A 26,709-nucleotide genomic window follows, 5' to 3' on the forward strand; every position below is an offset into this window, starting at 1 on the left:
AGTACTTGACCAGAGCCTTAAACTGAGGACTAGCATGGGCTAGTATGTGGATGGCAGTAGGACTTAAGACAGGAGAATAATAGTGGGGGGGGGGGGGGAGGTAGATAAGAGTCAGCTGATCTACCTGCTTCCTCTCACATGGAAATTTCTTTCCAATTTGAGAAGCTGTGCTTCCAGTATGTTTGGACGTTGCACTTTTGTTGATATCTCCAACCAGATCTGGGTGCACGAGTCAATAGAAATAGAAAGATGATTGGATAAGTGTTAACAGAAAGGAGGAAGAGAGGCGGCAGAGAGGCAGACATGGACCGGAAGTTAGAAGACTAATTTTAGTGAAATAGGCTGCTCTATTATGTCAATCCTAGGAGAGTTCCTCAGTTGGTAATGATGCTACTTAGAGCAGTAAACATGGAACAAAACAAGCACTTTGTGAAGGCAGCTCTGGGACAAACAGCAAGTTTTGCTGATGAGAGCCAGAGATCCCTTGTCATAGTTAGTAAATTAAAGGCATCCCCTGGGTTTCATGTATCCATTATGAATCCAACCCCTGCAGATGCAGACAAATCCAGTCCCAGGATGCCCTGTACTCTGCATTGGTGGCTACTCATGTGTGATATTATTTTCCAGGTGATAGGACGACAACAAGCTTAATGCAATTTTGTTGCCAAGGTTGCTTCTAATTTTTAAATTTCTGGTTCATGGGAAGGCAACATGATTCCAATAACTTTTTTCTTCATTGCTTTTCTTTCACTTCAAACCTAAGTTTGAATACAGGCTCCTTTTCTCATTGGCTGTGTTACTTAACCTCACAGAATTTCAAGTTTCGCAGCCTTACGATGGGAATGATAACACACTATGGGGGAGGGGGGGACTGGATGGCTCAGTCCCCTAAGTGTCCAACTCTTAGTTTCTGCTCTGGTCATGATCTCAGGGTTGTGAAATCGAGCCCTGCGTTGGGCTCCACAATCTCTAAAATAAATAAATCTTTAAAAAAAGACTATCAGCAGATTTTATATGATGCCGTGTTTGTGCTATACCCAACACAAGGCATGGTACATACTCAATAACCACTCAATTAGTAGAAGCCGTATTCAGTATATTATTCCTGTATATTACTTACCCGGCCCACCTATGTCAAGCAGGAACTGCAGCTAGCCACCTGACTCACCGCAGAGTTTGTTTTCCCTATTCAGGCCCTCCAGGGAACGGAAAAGCCCATATGGGTGTAGCCAGGTGGATTGGGCTTTATGCCTCCAACGACTGCTCATAAATGCAGACCACCCTCGTGCATTCACACGTACACAGCGTGGGACAACTTTGTTTCATTGGACTGATGCAAATTCAGATGCTTCTTCTGGCCCCCAATTGATTTTGAGTTTTGTTATGCATGGTTATTGAAGCTGCAAATATCTTGTGACAATGTTCTTGTGGCTTAACCAAATCAATGTAATACTAAGCCAAAGCAAGTTCAATGGCAAATCCCAAACTGGAGTAGCCTAGGTCCACAGTGAGATAACACAAACCCTAGATCAGTAACCCTTGTATGGGTTATAATGAGAAACTCATAAGCTACATTCTAGCTGGACAAGAAAGAGAGATAGGGTTGCCAACACTTCTCATTGTATCTGGATTAATTCTACTATTGGGATGTAACATGCCATAAGAAAAGAAGGTTAAACAGTTATCTGAAATAAGACCCACCACTCCCCTCCAGGGCTTATTCCATAGGCTGAGGTGCATGCTGAGGTCAGCAGTGCTGGTTGGCCTCATCCTGCTGATTGGAATTCTGTTGATAACAGCACTGATCAAGTGTTACATGAAAATTGAATGCAATTGGTCTCAGCCTTTATTAGAGTATCAAATCCAAGTGGCAGAGCAGTAGCATTGGGGTGGTTCCCCAATGTTGTGCAAGAAATTATAGCAAATTCACTGGTTATACAACACATATATATTATCTTAGAATTCTGGAGGTCAGAAATCTGACATGGGTCTCACTTGGCTAAAGCCAAGGTGTTGACAGAGCTGCATTGTTCTTTGTAGGTTCTGGGGGGAAAACTGTTTCTTTAATCAGAGAATGTTGGCAGAAGTTAGCTCCTTGAGGTTGTGGGATGGAGGTCACTGTTTCCTTGTTGGTTGTCACTGAAGAGACTTTTTTGGGTTGTAGACACTGAGTGCAATCCTCAGCCTGCTATCCTGTGTATCTTTGGCTTATGGCCCCCTTCCTCCATCTTCAAAGATGGCAATACTAGGTCAAGTCCCTCATGTTCTACAGCTCTCTGATGAACTCTCTTGCCTGACTTTTTCACATTTAAGGACCCCTGTGATTACATTGGCCCCACGGAGATATTCCAGGTTAATCTCTCTATTTAATGTCAGCTGATTAGCGGTCTTAATTCCACCTGCAAATTTCCTTTTGCCATATAAAACAACACATTCTGAAATTCCAGGGGTAGAGTGTAGACAACTTTGGGACCATTATTTTATCATCAGCGTACAGTTATAAAAATTTAAATTTGCCAAGAATATATAGGACCGAGGGGTCAATTGTTGAAAGAGGCAGTTGACTATGACCCTGAATGTCCCTGCACATCATTGCTGAATGCACTCTGAAGTAGCTAGTCACGTAGGTAGCTAAGTTGGTCAAGGTGACCACAACATGACTCCTTTACTGCTATTCAATCTCTAGAAAAGGGCACCTGGCTCAGCCCTCATGCTGCCGAGGGCATATGGAGCCACCTCTGGTTCATACATCACTTAGTGGGACTTGGAGACAAGGGAACTAACCCAACCATGCTGGTACCTTTGCCCTTTGCTGTGTTGTAACACTCGTGCTCTGATCCACTGAATTTTGTCTACTTGCAGCACATGGGGAGTACTGGCAAATGAATCTGTTTATCAGTCGTTTCAGTGTATTGAATTGTGTCCATAAAAAGATACGTCTAAGTCCTAACTCCAGGAACTATGCATATGACCTTACTTAGAAATGGTCTTTAGAGATATAATTAAGGATTTCATGATGAGATCATCCTGGATTTAAGATGTGTTTTAAATGCAATGACTGCAGTGCTTAAAAGTCAGAAACAGAAACATGGGGAAGAATGCCAGGCAAAGATGGAGGCAGAGACTGGGGGTTATGTGGCCGTAAGTAAAAGAAAAATAAGTCACCAGAAGCCGGATGAGGCAGGCAAGGATTCTCCCCAAGAGCCCGTTGGAGGGAGAGAGGCACTGTTGGCAACTCCACTTTGATTTTCTGGCCTACAGAACTGTGAGAGAATAAACTTCCGACGTTTAAGGAACAGGTTTGCGATGATTTGTTATGAGAACTCTAGTTGTCTCCTTTGGAATCTTGCTATATTGCTTGCTCCGTGAAATTGACATTCTTCCTCATAAAGAATACATACTTACATATTGTATATTGTTATCTCTATTACTCACTAAGATGCAAAATCCATGAAGACAGGTTTCGTTTGTTTGATTTTCTGTCCGTAGTGACTATAAGAGGAACTGGGTGACTCTTTTAAGGTTTAATAATGTGGTTCTTCAGGATATAGCGACCTTCAGATTCCTGCCAAAATTGAACCAAAATTTTGAAATACCCATAGCATCTTGGTAATTAAGACCTGTTATAAAACAAGAATGCAAGAATGTATACAAAGTTCACCACGGCAAACATTGAAGTTATTCTCTCACACATCTTGAAACCATAGATATGAATAAACTACACTTACCTCAACATCGTTTTTGTTGGATAAACTGTATAATGATCTCACCTCACATCCACAAACACTAAGAGAATCATAACGAGGGCTTAAATAGGAAAAGTTTCCTTTGACACTAAACTTGTAGCAGAGTTTGACTTCATACTGTGTGTCTCTAGGAGAATAAAAGAATTTTGAGGGGAACATAGTTCTGTATGTTGACTCTCCGTAAATCCCAGGATACTCACTACTATAATAAGGTGAACACTTTTTCTAGACACCACAATGCTACTTCTGAATTTCCAAAATTTTAATAATTAATTACTGAAATACACCTAGTAGAGTTTATGAGGAAGCCAATGTTTTTCAGCTTACTGTGGGTAAAAACAGATGACAAAGCTATATTTATTTCTCTAAGGTATTGCCATAAGAGGAAGCAGCACTTCTGCTAATAAGACTGTGGCCAATATAATAAACTTTTTAATCCATCTTCTACTAGTGTGTATCCCTTCCAAATATTTGTGTATACACACACACACACACACACACACACACATTGAATAACCTAGTTTCATTAGCATTTTATATAAAGTGTTGATAACTAGTAGTTGGGGAAATTATTTAAAATTATGACATTTATGACATTTAAGTAATAAAAATATATCATGGAATATATCTCTTCAAACAGGAGATAAATCTACCAAATATATTAGGGAATAGTTTTCTCCAACATGGATGTGAAAAAAAACATCTATCCATATTCCACAATGTGCTATTCACCACACCTGTGTATGTAGATATGTTCGTGTCATTCCCCTTTTATGTTTATATATAATAGACACTTGCTGGCTAAAAGCTAAATACCACTTGCCTACCCTAATAATGATTAACAAACTTAGAGATCGATTCCTTGGTTTTCTTGAAACAAAGGAGTTTATTTTTTATTTAAACTACATATTCCTTTAAAATTCCCTTTTATCCTTTTTTTAATTCCCTTTTAAAAAGAATATATTTGCTATTATTATTGCAACTGTTTTGATTTGTTGGAAAACACATTTTTATTTATTGGAATTTATTGGAAACTCAATTCAAATTTTCTTTAATGGAGAAGAAAATTCATGGACACAACTGAAAATCCTAGGGGTTTTATTATTAAGTTTTTATTTTAATGCCAGTATAGTTAACATACAGTATTATATTTGTTTCAGGTGTACAATATAGTGATTCAACAATTCCATATAACACTCGGTGCTCAATACAAGTGTACTCCTTAATTCTCATCACTTATTTCACTCATCCCCCCCACCCACCACCCCTCTGGTAACCATCAGTTTGTTCTCTATAGTTAAGAGTCTGTTTCTTGGTTTATATATATATTGGTTTATATATATATTGGTATATATATATAATATTTTGTGTGTGTGTGTGTGTGTGTATATATATATATATATATATATATATATATATATATATATACACCACCTCTTCTTTATCCATTCATCAATTGATGGACCTTTGGGCTCCTTCCATAATTTGGCTATTGTAAATAAATCAAAACTACAATGAGACATTACCTCATACCTGTCAGAATGGCTAAAATCAAAACACAAGAAACAACAAGTGTTGGCGAGGATGTGGAGAAAAAGGAACACTCACGCACTGTTGGTGGGAATGCAAACTGGTGCAGTATGGAGATTCCTCGAAAAGTTAAAAATAGAACTACCCTACGAGCCAGTAATCTCACTACTGGGTATCTACCCAAAGAATATAAACACACTAATTCAAAGGGATACATGCACCCCTCTGTTTATAGCAGCGTTATTTGCAATTCCCAGGGGTATCTTAATCCAGTCTATGGCTTAAGCCAGAGAGGCTCATTATGTCACCTCGTCAGGCCCCTCTCCATGCCTCAACTCCTTCTCATGCAGCTCCCAGTGAAAGTATGATGTTTTTTACAATCTTTAAGTTTAATTTTTAACAACAAGAAAGTGTGTCTCTTCAAGAAGTCTAAGCATCATTACATTTAATTGTCTCTGGTGTGATTACCTGCCCATACTAGCATGTGTGCCTGGAAAACTTAAATGTTTTGATTAGATAAACATGAATCACCTATCCAACCTTAACCAAAGGATGTAGCCTGAAATTTGGGGGTGGAGTTAATCCTAGAGGAAAAAACTGTATGTTAAGTAGAAGCCAGGTGAATAGATGTTAGCGTTTCCCAAACAACAGCCACCCACTAATAAGATAAAATGATGGTGAATCTCCAAACACATTTATGTTTTGCCTTGATAAAATAAAGATTTAAGCGTAAATTTTATATCTTCTGATCTCAGATGACCAGATCATTATCCTAATAAAAAACCTTAGGAACTTCCTAATTGTCTTTATCAACTTGGATTTATCAATATTTGGCCTACCACATTGTTACACTTTTCTTATGTATATGTAGCTCTGCATGTCTGTGTGTGTAATGGGGGGATGTTTTATATATATTACATATATATATATATAATAGGTATATATGTAATATGTATTATATATTTCTCTGTATATGAATTCTATAGTGTGCATATAGCAAATAAAATGGTGGGACATAGTCTGACATAAGTGTCATCCTGTCTATATTCTACTTGAAGATGAGATTTATTTTCAGATTGTATCCCAATAAAAATAACTCTATTTCTATGGTGAGGTGAATACTGATTATAGTGTACAATGTTTGGAATAAAAAGAGATAAAGGTACAGAGCAAAATGTCGTCATTCTTAGATGAATAAGTAATCAACAAGTATTCTGCTGCAGATACTAACAGAAAACTTCCAAAATAACAATTTGGTACAGGCTTAATCATTACAGAAACTAAGCTATATCATTAGCATACACCAAGAATAATCTGAATTGATAGATAAAGTCCCTAAAACGACATAGAAAGGTACTTTAATTTCAGTGCAAAAAATCTGGACAGAGACGAACAACAGGACCTAAGGATAAAGCAACAAGTAAAGGTCATAACAGGACAATTCCTTTAGCTACACAGACTAAGTATAGCCACCAGATCATTTGTGGGGAGTACTTAAAAGTCAATTTAGGAGATCCCATGACTTCTTTTTTTGTGCCTTCCCCACCCTTTCCACAGCACATGGACTTTTGCTAGCACGCCTCCTCCCCTTGCTTACCAGCAGTCTTCAGATCAGTCCTGGGAGCTTCATCACCAAGCCAGGGACCTACGAAGTAGTAGACAGGATTTTAGAGCCTCAGAACCGCAGCTTTCTTCCAAGTTCTCTCTCCCCAACAGTCATGTTTCTCCTCTACCCCACATACTTAGAAGGACCTCAGAAAAGTAGATTTCACTGGTTTTCCCCAAACTTCATTCAAAGCAAATATGCCCCTGAACTTATTCACTTGGTATGGAAAGCTCTTACACCAGGCATCTCTGGGGGATGACTTCCTTTCTCCTTTCTGATCTCATTCTGCATCATTTCCCACGAAGAAGCAATGACATAAATCTATTAATTTGCAGCATTTAACACAGTCGCCATTATAGACTTCTTTGCTGATTATTTGATTTGACTGTAGGTTTCATGAGGACAGCTGTTACATTGTGTGTCTTGCCACCCTTACATTCCCTACCTACACTGTGCGTGTCTGAAATATAGATTGGCTGTCTCAACATCTATTCCAGTGTTCTTTTAGTTTTCCCTCCTGGATTACTAAACACCTACATTTTCTTGAATCTCTTACAGCTAGAGCTCCAGATAAGCTTTAGATGCTGGAAAAGAAATATGCTCAAGCAAGGCCTGAATTTGGAGCTGATCTCAGTGGGGGAAGAGTAGCAACAAGAAATTACAGTGCTGGGGCGCCTGGGTGGCTCAGTCATTAAGCGTCTGCCTTTGGCTCAGGGTGTGATCCCAGGGTCCTGGGATCGAGCCCCGCATCGGGCTCCCCGCTCAGCGGGAAGACTGCTTCTCCCTCTCCCACTCCCCCTGCTGGTATGCCCTCTCTAGCTGTGTCTCCCTCTGTTCAATAAATAAATAAAATCTTAAAAAAAAAAAAATTACAGATCTGGCAAGTCCGGTCATAGGGTGACTTGTATCCCCATCTTGTAGCTAAGGTAGAGTGACCACGGCGACAGCGATGAAACAGTGTCATGGAACTCTGTCTCTTCCTGATACCTTCTCTGAGGAACCCATCCTCTAGTTAGGCCTATTCTGTGGTGGTCCACCAGGGGTCATTCCTGTATATCCAACATGGAGTTTGCCCCCCAAGTCCTAAGTCATCAGATTCCTTGTATTATATACCTTTCTATTCTTTATCTGTTTTTGGATACCTACAACCAAATTCTGAGTTCAGCAAATGTTTGTTGAATTAATCAATAAACAAATGAAAGAATAGATACCTGATTTCAAATGCATTTTTTTAACATATAATAGATGAGATACCTTAACTTTTATAAAACTATGTCTTAACATTCTTCTTCTGTACTTTGAAAATTATATAGTACAAACACATGTGAAATAAGTAATGGAATGAATAGCACCATTTGAAAATTCATATTGCCTCATCACAGAAAAAACTGAAAATGTTTTTATCTAGTTTTGAAAAAAAATACTCTGATATTTCCTTTATAATCATTAAAAATAAAAACTGAAATGAATTTTATCTTAAAATGGATTACATGCTAATAAAAAAAGTGGATAAGACAAATCTAATAAAAAGAATGAAAAAGGCATCCTCATATGGTACAAGTTAAGCTAATAAGCAGTGACTCATTCAGGAAACATTAAAACTCAGATAATTATCTGGAGAAAAGGACACATTTGGGCTTTAAAATTCTGTAAATCCAAATTTTCTTTCTTTTTTCCTATTTGTATACAGAGCCAAAGGACATAGTTCTAATTATGAAATGTTCATTAATGTGGCTAAAAAACATTCCAGCTACGTCTGCCCAAATCGAGCCAAATAAACAGTTTCTTTGGGAGAAATTGAATTAATTCTATCTGGCTTAAGGTAGGATAATTAATTTTAACTGGCTTAAGGTAAAATTATTCTTGTAACACAGACTCAGCCAGCTAATTATTTCTCCATATGCTACTGTTCCCCCACACCTGCTTCACCTTGGCACAGCAGACCTCTCACATTTCCCTGCTCATTCCCCATGTTGTCAAGGACATGCCACCAAAACAGGCACCAATTTGCCTCCAGCACAGACAACCAGATTTTCAAGTATTAGTGCAGGAGGAAAATAAATTTCATTTGTGATGTTTATTTAAGTTAACTATGAAGTGTATAAAACATCCTTGAAAGTAATTTGAAATTGTCATTAACAAAAGGTATTTACCATAATTACTAAAGTTACACACACACTCACACACTCTTCAATAATGCCAAATCAGAAATAACCTAAAGTCATTTACAGTTATTACAAAGGGCATTATAATCCATTTTGAAAACACCATGTGTTAACCTGTGGTTTTCCAAGTTAGTGGACATAGAAATCATCTAGATACTTTTTTGGGGGGAGAGTTTGTCTAAATCTATCAACATTTTACTTTTACTTATTTTTTGGCTGTGAAAATAATTTTTTAAAATTTTTATTCAAATTCCAGTTAATTAATGTACAGCGTAATATTAGTTTCAGGTGTACAATACAGTGATTCAACACGTCCATAAGACACCTGGTGCTCATCACCACAAGTGCTCTCCTTAATCCCCATCACCTATTTCACCCAACACCCTGCCCCCGCTCCCTCCTCTCTCGTAACCATAAGTTTGTTCTCTGTAGTTAAGAGGCTATTTCTTGGTTTGCCTCTATCTTTTCTTTCCCCTTTGCTCATTTGTTTTGTTTCTTAAATTCCACATATGAGTGAAATCATATGGTATTTGTCTTTCTGTGACTGATTTATTTCACTTAGCATCATACTTTCTAGCTCCTTCCATAACATTGCAAATGGCAAGATTTCATTCTTTTTATGGCTGAGTAATATTCCATTGTGTATATATACCACATTTTCCTTATCCATTCATCAGTGAATGGACACCTAGCTACTTCTTAAAATATATATACCTGCCTACTTCCCAAGTTACATGCCTATTAATTTAGAATTTTCATTTTCAGAAAGCACCCTATTTGGTACAGTAGGACCATGATCCAACTTCAGGAAACATTGCTCCAGGAGATAAGAACATCTAATCTATTTTTAAATTCCTTCTCTCTATCTTGTGAATTCTGAACATACATGGAATAACACAACTTCAGAATGCTAGAAAAGGAGCTGAATGTGAAATATGAATGTGATTTGTAATTATTCTTTATTGATTCACGTTACACTAAAATAGAATCTTCTTCACACGTGTGTGCATGCACACACACACACAAACATGGAACTTTGTAATGGAAAATTAAATTAAAGTTGGTTAAAAAGCAGAGATGATTGTTGTTGGTTACTGATATATTGATGTTTCCTGTTCTCTGTTTTCCTAGAATTTAGAGAGAATTAAAAAGCCTGCCAAATGCTTTGGGGATTTAAATACCATTAAATTAAGCAAAATAAAACGATAGGGAAACAGAAAGTGATGGGCAGTAGCAGAGAAATATGAAATGAAAAATCTCTCAATTATGTCAACAACCATATTAAATTTAACTGCATGAATTAAAAAGAAATATATCCAGCAAGTGGAAAGAGTACACTAAGCTGTATCAGGAGCCAAAAGCTATTTTAGTGAAAATAAACCGAAATTCTAAAGAAATATTGTATTGTCCTCATGAACCCAAATTAGTGCTTTTATTTAAACCTAGTAGCTAAATTTTGGAAAACATAATAGGATAATGGAATTTTGGTGCTGGAAGAATCTTGGCTATTTATTCCAGACTCTTTTCTTAAAAATGAGAAAACAAAAGCACGAAGTACTATTCGGCCAAAATATTGAGCATGGACCAGGATAAGAATTTTATTCTTTCATTCTCTAACCTCTGGTCCCATTTTCCTGTTATAGATTTGCTGAATCACACATTTAGCGGTTACCACTTTCACTGGATAATAATGCGGATGCTCTCTGGAGTCTCTTTCATAGAGCCACTAATTCCATTCATGAGGGCTCTGCTGTCAGACCTAATCACCTCCCCAAAGCATCACTTCTAAATACCATCACATTTGCAATAAGGTTTCAACATATGAACTTTGGAGGGACATACACATTCAGCACTTCTCAATATTCCCAAAAGTCACCTACAGATTCAATGGAGTCCCAATCCAAAGCCCTACTGCATTTTTTTTTCAGAAATGAAAAAGCTAATCTTCAAATTCATATGGAATTTCAATTGGCTCCAAATATCCAAAATGATAATGAAAAAGAAGAAGAAAGTTGAAGGAGTCATATTTCTTGATTTCAAAATTTATTACAAAGGTACAGTAATCAAAACAGTGTGGTACTGGCATAATGCTAACCAGGTGGATCAATGGAATGAAACTGAGCCTCCAGAAATAAGCCCATACATCTATAAACTACAAGGTACCAGGACCATTGAATTGGAGAAATAAAGTCTCTTCAACACATGGTGCTGAAGCAACTGGGTAGCCATATGTAAAATAATGAAGTTGGATTCCTATCTTATACTATATGTGTATAAATTAACTCAAAATAGGTCAATGACTTAAATATAACAGGTTAAACTATAAAAGTCTTAGAAGAAAACATAGGGGTTAAATCTACACAACCTTGGATTCAGCAATGGACTCCTAGAAATGAAACTTTAAAAGAACAAACAACCAAAGAAAAATAGATATACTGGAATTTATCAAAATTAAAAACTGCATACATCAGAAGACATTCCCAAGAAAGTGAAAAGACAACCTAAAGAATGGTGGAAAATGCTGGGAAATCAAATATATGATAAGGATTTAATATCCAGACTACATAAAGAACTCTTACAACTCAGCAACAGAAAGGCAAACAACCTTATGTTTAAAAAAAGGGGTAAAGAGCTTGAATAGACATTTCTCCAAAAAAGATATATAAGGCACAAGGAAGGATTTTTAAGTCATTAGTCATGAGGGAAATGCTAATCAAATCTATCACAAGATACCACACTACACACCCACTAGGATGAGAATAATTTTAAAAAGATAAAACAAAAACCAAAAAAGAACAAGTGTTTCTGAGGATATGGAGAGCTAGGAACTCTCATACATGTGACAGGAATATTACTGTTCAGGCACTGTGGGAAAAAAAACTCCTTGGTTCCTTCAAACATTAAATATAGAACTACCGTATGACCCTGAAATTCCACTCCTAGTTAATTCCTCCTACCTAAAAGAACTGAAAGCAGGTATTCAAATAAATGCACATGTATGTTTATAATAGCGCCATTCAAAAGAGCCAAATGATGAAAACAACCCAAGTGTCCACTGGCACATAAATGGATGAACAAATTGTTGTATACCCACAGAATTAAATACTACGCAACCAAAAGGAAAATGAAGTACTGATGTACACACGAACCTTGAACACCTTATATGTAAATTAAAGAAGCAGGACACAGAAAATTACAGGTTGTACGATCCCATTCATATGAAATATCCAGAACACGTAAATCCATAGAGACAGAGAACAGACCTGCGGTTGCTGGAGGTTCAGGGAAGCGAGGGATGGGCAGCTGCTGTATAATGCTTACTGGGTTTCCCTTGGGGATGATGAAAATGTTCTGGAATCAGTTAGAGGTGGTAGTTGTGGAAAGTTGTGAATGTACTAAATGCCACTAAGTTATTCACTTTAAAATGTTTAATTTTATGTAATGTAATTTCACTTTAAGAAAAAGGAAAAGAAGAAAAACAAAATAAAATGTCTCAGATCTATGGGTTTTCCCCTCATCTTATAGTTTTATTTTTAATTTGAATTTTAGCTTTAGTTTTAAAGAAGTATTTTAACCACAGTGTTTCATCATTTTAAATTAGAAACTAAATATTATTTTTTATCGTTGCTTTAAATCAAGCTAATATAAATCCACCGATAACAGCTATGTGAACTGCCAATCATTTCGTAATAATATAGTGGATTATTAGTAGTACACTAGACATATCAAACACAAAATGATATAATTTCATATCTGAATGTCACAATTTATATTATAAAATTTCATGAAGTTCTAAATCTACAAAATATAAGTGACCTAAAATGTCAAAATTTGCATCTTGGTTTTAATTGGCTATCGGATAAAATATCAATGATCCAGTATACAGGAAAGACTTTGAAAAGTATTACAAGCCCCCAAAAACCTTATGGACCTCATTGCCCTCTAACATAGAATAATAAGGAAGGTAAAAGAACTAAAGATAAATCAAAATGTACAATGAAATTTAAACAATGAAAATGGAACATAAATTTATTTATTTATTCATTTGACACATATTTAAGAAGGTGTGGCAAACACTGTAGTAGGGGTTGGGATTTACTATTCATAATTTTAATTTAATAAGTTATGACGGCATTTGCTTTTTTTTTTAGAAGAACTGAAATCCCACCCAGCGATAATATATTCCTAGAAACAAAGCTTCATATATACAAAGTTTTATTTGTGTGCCTATGCTCCAGTGGAGAATCACAAAACAGAAAGAAAAAATAAAACTCCTATTTTAGAGTTTATTTTTAAAAATCAATTTGTTGTATAGTGCGTGTGTGTTTGTTTGCGGCATGCATGTGTGTATTGAAGGGTGAGTGAGGGCAGTCATATTATATCAGAGAATATGCCACCCTATTGTGTAGTATATTGATTTATTTCAATCCAGTGGGAACTTTCAGTAGATACCTCCTTATGACCTTCATAAACAGTACTTAAGAGTCTATCTCTGGGGGGCGCCTGGGTGGCTTAGTCCTCAAGCGTCTGCCTTCGGCTCAGGACGTGATCCCAGTGTTCTGGGATCGAGCCCCACATCAGGCTTCTCCACTGGGAGCCTGCTTCTTCCTCTCCCACTCCCCCTGCTTGTGTTCCGTCTCTCACTGGCTGTCTCTCTGTCAAATAAATAAATAAAATCTTAAAAAAAAAAATAAAGAGTCTATCTCTGGTAGCTTCAGAAATTCTTGGGGGAAAAGAACATTGTTCTGCTCAACCCATACAATCCCAATGACTTTTGTTAAAATGTATACAAAATCATGGATGTGTTTCTGAGTTTTATGAAGTAACTAAGTTATCAATTCATAAAAGACACCCAGGTGTAGCTTAGTGTTTTGCTACAAAGAAGACATTCTTCAAAAGGAATTATTTTCATTTTTATACACAAAATATATTCCATATATGAAAGGGTTAAGAATTTCCATATATCCAAAAGTCTCTATGGTAATACAGTTTTACTAATCACTATATTAAAAATTAAAATTTCTAGTGTAGCTCAGGAAGCAGAGCTATGTAAGAACTGTTAAAGAAAAACATGAATGACCCTATCTGTAACATAAAATTGTTATTCTATATTTAAATTATTACTATTTTATAAGTTTAAGAATAGATATTATTTTTATTCTTAAATTATTCAATAATTTTATGAGCAAAGAAGGTTTTGAAAAAGAAATAGTGAATGAGGAAAAGTTAACGAATCCATAGCTTTGCCTGCTAAACCTCTGAATGAAAATATTTTTGAGGGTAAAGTTACTAAACAAAATAAATATAATATCATTCCTACTCAAGGAATGGATACTGTCAGAAAAGTAAATTCATTAGGAATTGACTTTGACGGCCTTTCCACTCTTAGATTAATTCATCATTTTCCCAAGACACATCAATTACCCCTCTGTCACATTAACTTTCTGAAAATGACCCATAGTGTGACCTGAAGGAAGGGATTCAGTTGCCAGAATGATCTGAGAAAACAAGCCTCCAAAAAACTTCATGAGTGGCATGTTGACTAGTTCATGGGGCTTTACCCCGTAGAATATTGACCACTTTTTCCAATAACTTTTCACTTTAAGAAGTATTATTTGGAATGGAGAATACATATACTGCATATGAACAGAATTGAGGCTTTCCAAGGACAAAAACCTGTCTCACTCAATAAAGTAAATAAAGTAAGTCAGCATTTATAGGATAGGAATCATATTTAGGAAAATGGTTGGGAATTACAATTCTACTTTTCTCTATTACAGCAAAATCAGGAGATACTTTGATAAATATTAGCTTATTTGTGTTTGTTCCCATTGTGGTTATTTTGTTATATCTTCTCACTATACTGGGCACACACTTCACTTTTCCCTTCTTTGTCTCTCATTTGTCTTCTCTTCTCTTCTCCTCTCCTTTTCTCTCTGTCCTCCTAAAAGTTCCTGGAAGTGAACAAAGGGAGGAAGGGAGGTGGAATTAAAAACTCAGGAAGAGATTAAAATTCGTGAAGTCCTTAAAGTTTCGTTTTCTTTTTCTTCTCACCAAGCCCTGGTGAAGATGTTCTTTTCTTAATCACGCGATTTACCAGTTGTCTTGATACTTCCTTCGCTCTGTGTCTCTTGTAGGCATGGTCTCACCTCTCAAATGTTCGTACTGATTAGTAATTCTCCAGTCTAGTCATTAAAAGTTCAGGTGTACTGCTGGGTTTTTTTAATTGTAAAAGATTGATGCACACAGAGCCTCAACATAGGACATAAAACAACCACAAGATGGAGATTCATGTCATGAGATACTTGTGTTAAGGAGAATCTTTGTCTTTAAATTTACAGCACAACTTATTTTATTTTTTTAATATTTTATTTATTTAAGAGAGAGAGTGTGTGCAGGGAGGGGTGGAGTGGGTGGGGGGTGCAAATGGAGAAGAGACTCCACAGGCAGCCTGATGCACGGCTCCATCCCAGGACCCCGAGATCGTGACCTGAGCCAAAGGTAGACCCTTAACCAACGGAGCCACCCAGGTGCCCCAATAGTGTCATTTAAAATGAAAAGATAGGGGCGCCTGGGTGGCTCCGTTGGTTAAGTATCTGCCTTCAGTTCAGGTCATGATCCCACGGTCCTGGGATCGAGCCCCGCATCGGGCTCCTTGCTCAGCGGAGGGCCTGCATCTCCCTCTCCCTTTGTTTGCTGCTCCCACTGCTTGTGCTCTCTCTCTCTGTGTCAAATAAGTAAATAAAATCTTTAAAAAAAATAAAATAAAATGAAAAGATACTTTCTTTAAAAATTTATTCCCTATAATACTAAAGCCAAAAATGCAAAAATATATGCAAAATATAGCACTATGTATTTCAAATATATATGAGAAATTCTTCCCCTCTTGTATAAGTAAGAATAAATTCTTAAAATAAATCACTGAACAGTGAGAATGTTAAAGGTCAAGAAATTAACACAATTTATTGATTTGGAGATTTCTGTGACTAGCAGGCAATTTTGTGTCTGTCACAGACACTTGTTAAATGTGATTAGATAAAAAGATAATGTAATAAGAGACTTTACACCTCTTTTAGAGACTGATAATTGAGTGGTTACTGTTTTGTCACATGTCAGCACATCTTTCCAGTGTCACTGATACACAGAAATTATATTCGCATTTATTGTGCTTCTATATGGTAATTATATACCTACGTACACATGATACTCCTATATGATACTCCATGCATAATTTATATACATATAAATTTTTTATTAAAATAATGTTAAAATTACAATTTGACTTCATGTTATAATAAAATCTACAGTATTCTCTGGACTTAGGCATGTTTTATATACAGCTTTTATTTGGCATTTGGGGACATTTGAATCTTGACCCCAGTGGGGATCTCTGTGGCACCAAGGATTTTGACCTGCAGCTACTCTATGGTAAGTAATTATTTTGGTTCAAGCAGTGAGTCTGAATTCTTAATGAAGAGTGTAAGAATCATCAACACCTCTTCCTGGAGAGAATATATAGTTAAGAAATAGTTTTCTGACTGATGACCACACCCACTGTGGTCAGACCTTTCAGAATCTTCAGTTTCCAAGTTCTGTTTATTTCTAAGCTGAAGAACTACACTTGTCCCAAAGAGCTCAGGTCTGGACTCTGTGCCCTGTTGACAGGACATGCCAACTGACGTGTATGCCAGTTCCAAGCAGTCCCCAATCAACCCTCATATTTCCTAACTGACATACTTTATAACATGGTGATGTAACTAGATAGGAATCAAAATGAAATAGAATGAATTACTTCCTCTGTATTCCCATTCTACTTTATCAGCAATCATCATGATATACTACTGATAATAATTTATGTGTTTATCTCCCTATATAGATTTTAAGCCTAGGCTGGGCAGGGATAATGTCACTAATCTTCACATCACCCAGTTTCTACAGCAGTGACTGACACAAAGTATAATATAAAGGCTTGTTCTGTTCAAGTGAGTCAAATGCAAACCGGCATTTTGATGATCAAATTCACAAGCAGAAATCTGCACAAATCATCTCTGCAGATTTATCAGTTGTATATGTCAGAATCAAATACACTATTATGACTGGTTTCTGAATCCATATAATGAAAATTATGATTACTGACTATAACATTTCACTTTAGATATCTGCACTGCCAAGTCACAGAACTCCAAGGCAATTTAATCTTGCATTTGCAATTAATCCCTAGAATCACAAAGAATAAGGAAAAGTGATATGGAATTCAATTTTTCTGGTCACTTAGGTTTTAGAGCTCATATGAGTATGAACTACTTATATAATTAAAAATATGAACTTATCAAACTCACTTTTAATTCACTTTTAAAGACATTGAGTGAAATAACAGAATTGTGCGTTAAGATACTAAAGGTACTCTAATGGAAGAAATAGAAACAAGATGCAAATGTTTTGCAGCATGTTGACACTAAAACACACAAATTGCAGCTGCCATTAAGAGATTATTTTTTAAATCTAAAAACTATTTATTTAAAAAAATCCCATCTATAGCAGGAATTATGTCTATTGGCTTTAGGATAAAACAATTCCAAAAACCTGAAGTTCTCAAAGTCAGATGTTGAATTTAATTCTAGTTTTAATATTTATGCTATAGCCTATAAAAGCTATTTGCAACATGATGCATTAAATTGACTCCAAAATAATTTTTCTGAAACTAAAAAGAACCAGAGGAGAGTAAACTTCAGCTAAATTGAAATGTTTATGCAGATACTATCACTACTGACAAATGCTTATTACATAGCTGCTCAAACTAATGGAGAAATTTACTCATTGAGAAATAAGATCAATTGCTTGAAAAATACTGAGACAAATGTATAAAAGGAAACAAAAAACACAAAGGCCCATCCCTTTACTTTTTTCTTCCTTTTGGAAAAGCTTGAAACTGTCAGATTTGTCCTATTCTAACATTGTCATATAAAATTTGTTACACTCTGTGTTCATATTCATGAACAATGTTATTCTACCTTACAATGAGAAAGAGAGCAAGAGACCAGATGTTAAATAGCACAAAAGGAAATATTCAGGTTTGGAGGTGGGTAAAAGGGAAGGCAGCATCTACCAAGCTTCAAGGAGGCACATACAGTGAGTGAGAACATTGCTTCTAAGGAGGACCCATACCTTGTTTTGTCCCTGTGGTTCAATCTGCGATGTCTTGAAATCAGGGTCTTGAGAGTTTGCACTGAATCTATTTTTCCCATCCAGGAGCTCTTCCATTTCTTTCACCTGGGCCCTTAGCCTTCTATTTTCTTTTTCCAGTCCTTGTTTTTCTGTTTCAAGTATTTCCCTCTTGTCCCACTCTGAGATATTTTCAGCCTGCAATCTTTCTAGCTAAACACAGGAAACACAAAGAGGCAACATGTAGCACTTGTACTTGCCAAAAGGCAAGGCACCCAGCAAAAAAGCCCCCACTAAGAAAGGTTCACAGATACGTGCATTTCTATACTTTTAAAAAAGAAAACCATATTTGTCTGGAAAGTTGCAAACAACACAAAGGTCCTAAAACCAGGCCATGCCCTAGTTAAATATAGCTTTCCTCTTGGTTCACGAGACTATGTCTAGAACCATACAGACCATATTTGTCAAGTAAATATGTCAAGTGAAAAACAGTGGTATTCTGCCAACAATCGGCACTTAAATGATGAACATTTATCGACTGAGAAGGCACAAAATAATTTCTTTGGCAATTCTGGTTGCATGGATATAGCTCATGTATTCATTCACTCATTTACTTATTTCCTTACTATACCTTTCAAGTTCCACATATTATGCTGGTCACTGAGAACAAAGACAAGTGAATGTAACAGAATATTATAAATTCCATAATTAGAGTACTATAAAATACAGTCAAACACACCGAGTGAGTGGTTAATTGGATTTCCAGGGAATAGAGGTTGGCCACCATGGCCAGGGGGCCAAATCTGACCCATCTATTTTAGTATATTCCATAATAAAGGTTTTCTTTTTTTAGTAGTTGAAAAAATTTTATAAAAGAATACTATTTCAGACACATTAATGTTATATAAAATTCAAATTTCAGTGTCACAAACACAGTTGTATCGGAATGCAGCCGCATTCATTGGTTTACATCTTGTTTATGATTGTTTTCACACTAACAATGGCAGAGTTGATCGGCTGGGACAGAAACCGTACAGCCAGCAAAGCCTCAATTATTTACTCTCTAGCCCCTTACAGAACGTTTGCTTACCTCTGCTTTCATCCCATGGTTCCCAATCAAGGCTGCACATGAGATTCTCTTGAAGAGATGTTTATAATTACCAGTGACCAGAACCCACCTCTAGAAGTTTTGATTTGATGGATTTAGGGTAATTTTAATGTCTTCTTTGGTCAGTCAGTTTTTGTTATTTTAACATTTTTATATTTAGATTTTAAAGAGGCAATATCAAATGTGTTTATCTTATGCAGTTTTATTATGTTTAAATGGTTGCTCATTATTATAGTGAGGTTGAATTATGTTTGCTGTTATGATTTTTTTTTTTCTTGTTCTGGGTATCGTTAAGTAGAAATGATTAGTAGCTCTTTCAGCTCTAAATTCTAATCATGAGCTCTGAATTCTAATCTTGATTTCACCATTGATTCTGTGGGTAAGTTCAGTCTGGTAACTTCATCTCCCCAATATATGCAATTTATTCCCCAATGTGACAGGGTTTGTGAAAAGTAAAATTAATTAAATTGAGAAGAAAACACTTTGAATAGCAATATTCTACCTAGGGAAGAAACACTGGTAATATAATTTGGGAAAAACAATTATATAGGTATTTCTCCCACATATTTGGGCATATGTATATCCAAATGTCGAAGTAGTTTTATAGCATAACTTTGTATGGTGAAGTCATTCTTTGCAGTAGAAAAACAACTGGAACCTAGTCCTGATTCTGTCACTTTCTCACTGGCTGACTCTGAAACATCTCTTCTTTCTGTTCCTGTTTTTAAATAAAATTAAGATGAGAACACCAGACCCACCACATATATGGAATTATAAGGACTAATGAAATCAGTTATTCAAAATGCCTTGCAAATTATGTAACATGATTAAAATAGGAGACATTTTGAAACTGTAAAGGATAAAAATTGAATTTATTTATTTTTATATTGTTAGTTTCAAATAGCTTGACTGCAAAGTATTGATTAGCATTAGACTATCATAAAGTAATTTTCATGAGATTTTAAATTCTAAAAGAGAAATCAACTTAATCAAAATCAACTTTAAAAATGTTAGACTTTAAAATAAAAGAAAAATGTTAGCCTTCAAAATATCTTTTGAAGTGGATTTTAGTTAAAAATTTTCTAAAATCTGCTTTTGCATATACATAAAATTGCACCATTATTGTAGAAAATATTCTGTTCCCAAATCTAAGAGAGGCTCTGGCTTCTAAAAAACAGAAAACAAAAATTATATTCTTGGGACTAGAGCTTGTTTATCAATTAAATGTAATAAACTAAGGGATCCAATTTTATTTTATTTTTGAAGATTTATTTGAGAGAGAGAGAGAGAGAGATTGTGCATGCGAGTGGGGGAGGAGGGACAGAGGGAGAGAGAGCATCTCTGCTGATCGAGGAGTCTGATACCAGCTCCATCCCAGGACCATGAGAGATCATGACCTGAGCTGAAATCAACTCGGACACTCAACTGAATGAGCAACCCAGGCACCCCAGGGATCAAGTTTTAGATGATGTGGTTTAACATGTGGGGTATCTAGTTGGGGATACAAGGTGAAAACAGTATTTCAAAATCCAATTACCAACATGTCATTTTTTTAATTATTAAGATTAATGCTTAAACTTTTTGACTATCATCACATCACTTACCAGATTGAAAATAATAAAGCTATAACAAAAAGTCATTAACTTGGTGATGAAAAATTAATTTTAGGAAAATATATGTGTTTCTGGCCAAGGACAAATATGTTATGTCAAGGCTTTGTGAAATTGTAGGCATTTAAAAGAAATTACCAAAGTCAATTTTATACCTGATAACAGATTTCAGGTAGAACTCAGGTTTTATATAAGTAACAGATGGTTTGAATGAATAAACTCCAAATCCTTAAAAAAAAATAAAGGAATGATTTTCTCAGTTGTAACAACAAATCTTAAATAATGATGTCTGATTATTTGCAGGTTATTGACACAGCAATTATTTCATAAATTTATGTATACAACACACAGTAAAAAAGTAAAGATTCTATAGAAATTTGAACATCATAAATACTATACACAGTTTTGTTTTCATTTTACAAAATTTTTTCTTATCAGATTATTCTTTTCTAAGAATCACATGAAAACCTATTACATTAAAAGCCATTCAACTGAGAGGTGCTTGGGTGGCTCAGTCAGTTAATCCTCGGACTCTTGATTTCGGTTCAGGTCATGATCTCAGGGTTGTGAGATCGAGCCGCCTTGGGCTTCACACTCAGTGGGGAGTCTGCTCCATATGCTCTCTCCCTCTGTCCTTCCACCGGCTTGTGCTGTCTCTCTCTCTCTCTCTCCAAAATAAATAAATCTTAAAAGGCATTCAACTGAATGCAAGTTAAAAAGTAAAAATCAGGTACTATTTTAAGCTTTCAGAATTTATTGTAAGCAATTCTAATAATTATATCAAATTGAAATGGAAGTCCATTGATTTGCTTTTAGTGATCAAGAGAAAATCCTAAAATATTTTCATTCTAAATCTAATATACTATGAATTTTAACTAATAGTGGGTACGATTGTTAAATAAATTTCAGGTAATATGGGAACTACTGAAAAAGTGTTTTCTAGAATTTTTAATGTAAAAATACATTCTCTTAAGAGTAATTGGTAAAATATTTGTTGATTTAATGATTTCCAATGTTATGCATATTAAACATTGAGAATAGGGGCGCTTGGGTGGCTCAGTCGTTAAGCGTCTGCCTTTGGCTCAGGTCAAGCCCCGCATCAGGCTCCGCCTGCTCTGTGGGGAGCCTGCTTCTCCTTCTCCCTCTGCCTGCTACGCCCCCTGCTTGTATTCTCTCTGTCTCTCCCTCTGTCAAATAAATAAGTAAAATATTAAAAAAAATAAACATTGAGAAAAATATGTAAACACCCAAACAACTATTCAGGTGTTTAACAAATATTATTTAGTATCTCTTACATAAGAGACACCAAATGTTCTATTGACAAAATATAAATAAATATATAGGTATACATCGGGCAGAGACTCATGAGGGATGAAACCCCCTGAATGCTATAAGAAAGGCCTGCAATAAATTAGGCAATCAGAGGTCATTTGAAGAAATAATATGTAAGCTGAAATCTGAAGTTTAAGAAGTCAAGAGGCAGAACAAGGCAAGAATGTTCCAGTAAAGGAAGCAGGAAATAGGGTTGAACATTACAAGAGCCAAGAGTTCTATCATGAAAGATTAGGTGTGGGTTAGAGTATGATACGAAATCTAGACAAGCAGGCAGTGGTTTTTGAAAGTAAGTGTGAACATAAGAATCATCTGAGTTGCTCGTGGAAAATGTAATACCGTGATTATTCCTAAAGTTAGAATTATGGGGTCATTTCTAAACATCTTCATCTATTCACTTGATGTTATTGTTGCTTAATACTATTGAAAGGACATCCAAGATTCTAATCAATATAATAACCAGAATGTAAGTTTATGACTCCAGAGCCATGCCATTTTGTTCATCAGCCTGGACCTGACACATGCTATGTAAGTGATCAGTAAGTACTGCTGGAGGAAGGAGAAAGTACACAATTGTAGTTTCTAGGAGACAGCCTTCCCAGATTTCAATTACAACAATGAGACACAAAGCAAAATTAAGAAAGCATTCTAGAAGAGCCAGTTACTTAGCTTACCGTACCCAACACCAGTAGGATTTCTCAGATTTACTCTTAACTCATAGCTCTCGGCATAGCTCCGCTGCATTTCATGGAACGTGAATGCAGTGATACAGAGAGAAGACTTCCAGTCAAATGACCTACAGTTGAGTCCCAATTCTCTTTATCTTGAAAGACTCCATTTTTCGCTTGTAAAATATAGAAAATATTCCCTACAGCCTAATCTTATGAGGCAGAAATTATATTATTTAGGGGAAATATTTATTCCAAACTCAAATATTTCATGCAATAAATTTGTTTCCTAAAGGAAAAAACAGGGATGCCTGGGTGGCTCAGTCACTTGAGCGTCAGCCTTCTGGGATTGGGCCCCACATCAGGCTTCCTGCTGAATGGGGAGTCTGTTTCTCTCTCCCTCCCTCTGCCCCTCCCCATTGCTTGTTCTCTCTCTCTCTCAAAAAAATAAAAGAAAAATCTTTTTTAAAAAATAAAAAAATAAGGAAAAAAAATATCAACAGCCAAATCAGATAATGACAGATGAAAACAGTATATTAATTTTTTTATATTTTATCCAGATGACAGTCATTTTGTAAATGGACGTTGTCAACTGAGAAAACCCTCAACAGAATGTACTATGTGGCATTCTGCAGGATAGTGAGGAGTCACCTAAAACCATGTGGATATTCCAATAATATATTTGCAAATATTCAGAATTTTCATTTCAGACAAGTCAGCCATAAAATCACATTACAAACTGTGATTTTGGAAGTAAGAGGTAAAAGGCAGGAAGCTTGCTATTTCCTAGCAATATGAGATTATTGCTCTTTTACTGAGGGTAATATATTTTTCTGGTAAAGAGCTATATAGGTTATTTCTTATCCTTCCAATAATCCTGTAAATTTGTACTTCCTGCCATGAGGAAACTGGGGTCCTTAAGAGTAGAAGTAATTCTCAAGGTACGCAAAGAACTCAAGCTATGGTTCATCTAAAGTTCCTCGCTGATTCCAATCCTGAGCTCATTATATCCATACCATGCCAACAGCTGCTAACATACGTATATCCCTTTGCAATAGCACCCACCATATTTCGAATCCATAATAGTACATTACAGAAAAGTATGTTTTCTTTTGATGTATTTTGGGGTTTTGAGCCTTGTTTCATCTTTCTCTACCAGAAGATTAATTCAAAAGAAAAGCAATTCTGCAGACTCACATTAAAAAACCTAATGCAGTATGCATATTACTGATGTTATCCCACCCTGGGGTCTTTTAACATTCTTTCTCTAAGTCTGAAAATCATAAATAAGAATTGGACAAACTCTCTCCTAAATTAAAATCTACTTCCCACCTGTCCACAGTTAAATACAGCTCAGTGATAGCTCACATCCTCTTTTACCAAAAGTCAAGAGCACAATAAATGGTTTTAGTAATGTGCAATGTCACATGTATTTTAGTTACTTTAATTTCATTTTAAATCTTTGGAGAATTTCTAAAAGTAAAGAGCCCCAGAACTTATTTGAAATAAAATGCGTGCCAAAGTTAAATTAAAGAAGAGGGAACCACATGCAAAAGAAATAATCTAGATACAGACACTACACCCTTAAAAAAATTAACTCAAAATGTATCACAAACCAGATGTAAAACACAAAACTCCAAAATTTCACAGAAAACATATAGCACAGGAGAAAATTTAGATGACCATGGATTTGGTGATGGCTTTTTAGACACATAGCCAATGGCATGATTCATGAAAGAAATAATTAATAAACTAGACCATTAAAATTAAAAACTTCTGCTCTGTGAAAAACAATGTCACGAGAATGGGAAGACAAGCCTAAGACTGAAAGAAACTATTTGGAAAAACCATATCTGATAAAGGACTGTTATCCAAAATACACAAAGAATTCTTTAAATTCAACAGTAGAAAACAACCCATTTGATAATGGGCCCAAGATCTACAGATAACAGAGATCTTACCAAGAAGATATACAGATGTGAAATAATATAGGAAAAGATGCTTCACATCATACACATCACATCAGGAAAATGCAAATTAAAACAATGGGATAAGAGTACACACCTATTAGAATGGTGAAAATCCAGAACACTGACAACACCAAACGTTGGTGAGATTGTGGAGCCATAGGAACTGTCCTGCATTGCTGGTGGGAATGCAAAAGAATATGGCCCCACTTTGAAAGACGGTTTGGTGGTTTCTTACAAAACTAAACATATTCTTATCTTACTATCTGGCGATCATGCTCCTTGGTATTTGCCCAAAGGAGTTGAAAAGTACATCCACACAGAAAACTGCACAAAAAATTTAAAAAATAACAAAATAAAAATAAAAAACTCCCCAAACCCACACTAGGATGTTTATTGCAGCTTTATGCCTAATTGACAAAACTTGAATAGGAGAAGGGATAAATTGAAGGATGGCCAGACAATGGAATATAATGAAGCCCCCAAAAAAGAAACGAGCTTTCAAAACATAAAAAGACATGAAGGAATCCTAAATGTATATTACTACAAAGCCAATCTGAAAAGACTTCATACTGTAGGATTCCAACTATATGGCATTCTGGAAAAAGAAAAATTATAGAGACACTGAAAAATATTAGTGTTTCTTAGAAGTTGAAGGGGGTAAAAGGAGAGGCTGAAGAAAGGGAAGAATAAACAGATGGAGCACAGAGGATTTTTAGGGCAGTGAAAATATTGTATATGATACCACAATGATGGATACATTATATATTTGTCCAAATCTATATAATGTATAACCCAATACTGAACCTTAATGTAAACTATGGACTGGGGTGATAATGCTGGGTCAGTGTAGTTCATCAGTCATTCCAGTGCGCCTCTCTGTGAGAGATTTGATAATGGGGGAGGCTGCGCATTTGTGGGTAGGAGGTATAAATCTCTTGTATTTTACCCTCAATTTTGTGGTGACTCTAAAACTTCTTCAGAAAATAAAGCTTAATAAAAATGTTTTTTAAACAAGAGACCTTTTCATATTTTGGATATTCACCCTTTATCAGATATGTATTTTGCAAATATGTCTTACTAATCTTTGGCTTGTGTTTTAAATATCTTAATAGTGTCTTTATAGCAAAAGTGATACATTTTAATAAAGTACAAATTAACATTTTTTTGGTTAATTTTTTGTTAAAAAAAAGAGGATAGCCAGAGAAAAAAGAACCTTCATGTACTATTGGTGGGAACGCAAACAGGCGAAGACACTGCGGAAAACAGTAAGGAGACTCCTTAAGAAATTAAAAATAGAATTACCATATCACCCAGTAATTCCACTACTGGGTATTTACCCAAAGGAAATAAAAGCACTAATTTGAAAAGATATATGCATCCTTATGTTTACTGGAGCATTATTTACAATAGTCAGGATATAAAAGCAACCCAAGTGTCCATCAATAGATGAATGGATAAAGAAGATGTGAGAGATACACACACACACACACACACACACACACACACACAAATATATAATGGAATATTATTCAGCCATAAAAATGAATGAGATCTTGACCTTTGCAACAACACGGATGGAGCTAGAGGGTATCATGCTAAGTAAAATAAGTCAGCCAAAGAAAGACAAATACCATATGATTTCACTCATATGTGGAATTTAAGAAACAGAACAAATGAAATAACAAAGGAAAAAGAGACCAAAAAACCCCCAAAAACAAAAACCAGATTTTTAAATATAGAGAACAAACTGGTGGTTGCCAGAGGGGAGGTTGGTGGGAGGATGGGTGAAACAGATAAAGGGGATTAAGAGAA

At 35.7% G+C, this 26,709-nt stretch overlaps 1 protein-coding gene across 17 annotated transcripts in view; it reads right to left on the reverse strand.

The window, feature by feature from the left end:
- CCDC102B (coiled-coil domain containing 102B) overlaps positions 1-26,709 on the reverse strand; it is a 229,234-nt gene that overhangs the window by 7,425 nt on the left and 195,100 nt on the right. For 7 of the 17 annotated variants that reach the window (XM_057313335.1, XM_057313337.1, XM_057313336.1 and 4 more), the window contains 2 exons: positions 18,213-18,422; positions 13,064-15,001 (listed from right to left, as the gene is read on the reverse strand). In XM_057313335.1, the coding sequence (XP_057169318.1) occupies positions 14,924-15,001; positions 18,213-18,422 (288 nt within the window). In that variant the 3' untranslated portion in view covers positions 13,064-14,923. Of the gene's footprint in view, positions 1-740; positions 3,874-5,172; positions 6,679-6,873; positions 6,922-13,063; positions 15,002-18,212; positions 18,423-26,709 lie in introns of those variants that run through there. The other 10 variants (XM_057313344.1, XM_048218485.2, XM_057313342.1 and 7 more) reach the window with 8 other exon arrangements.

Source organism: Ursus arctos, unplaced genomic scaffold (assembly GCF_023065955.2).
Source record: "Ursus arctos isolate Adak ecotype North America unplaced genomic scaffold, UrsArc2.0 scaffold_17, whole genome shotgun sequence".
Lineage (NCBI taxonomy): Eukaryota > Metazoa > Chordata > Mammalia > Carnivora > Ursidae > Ursus > Ursus arctos.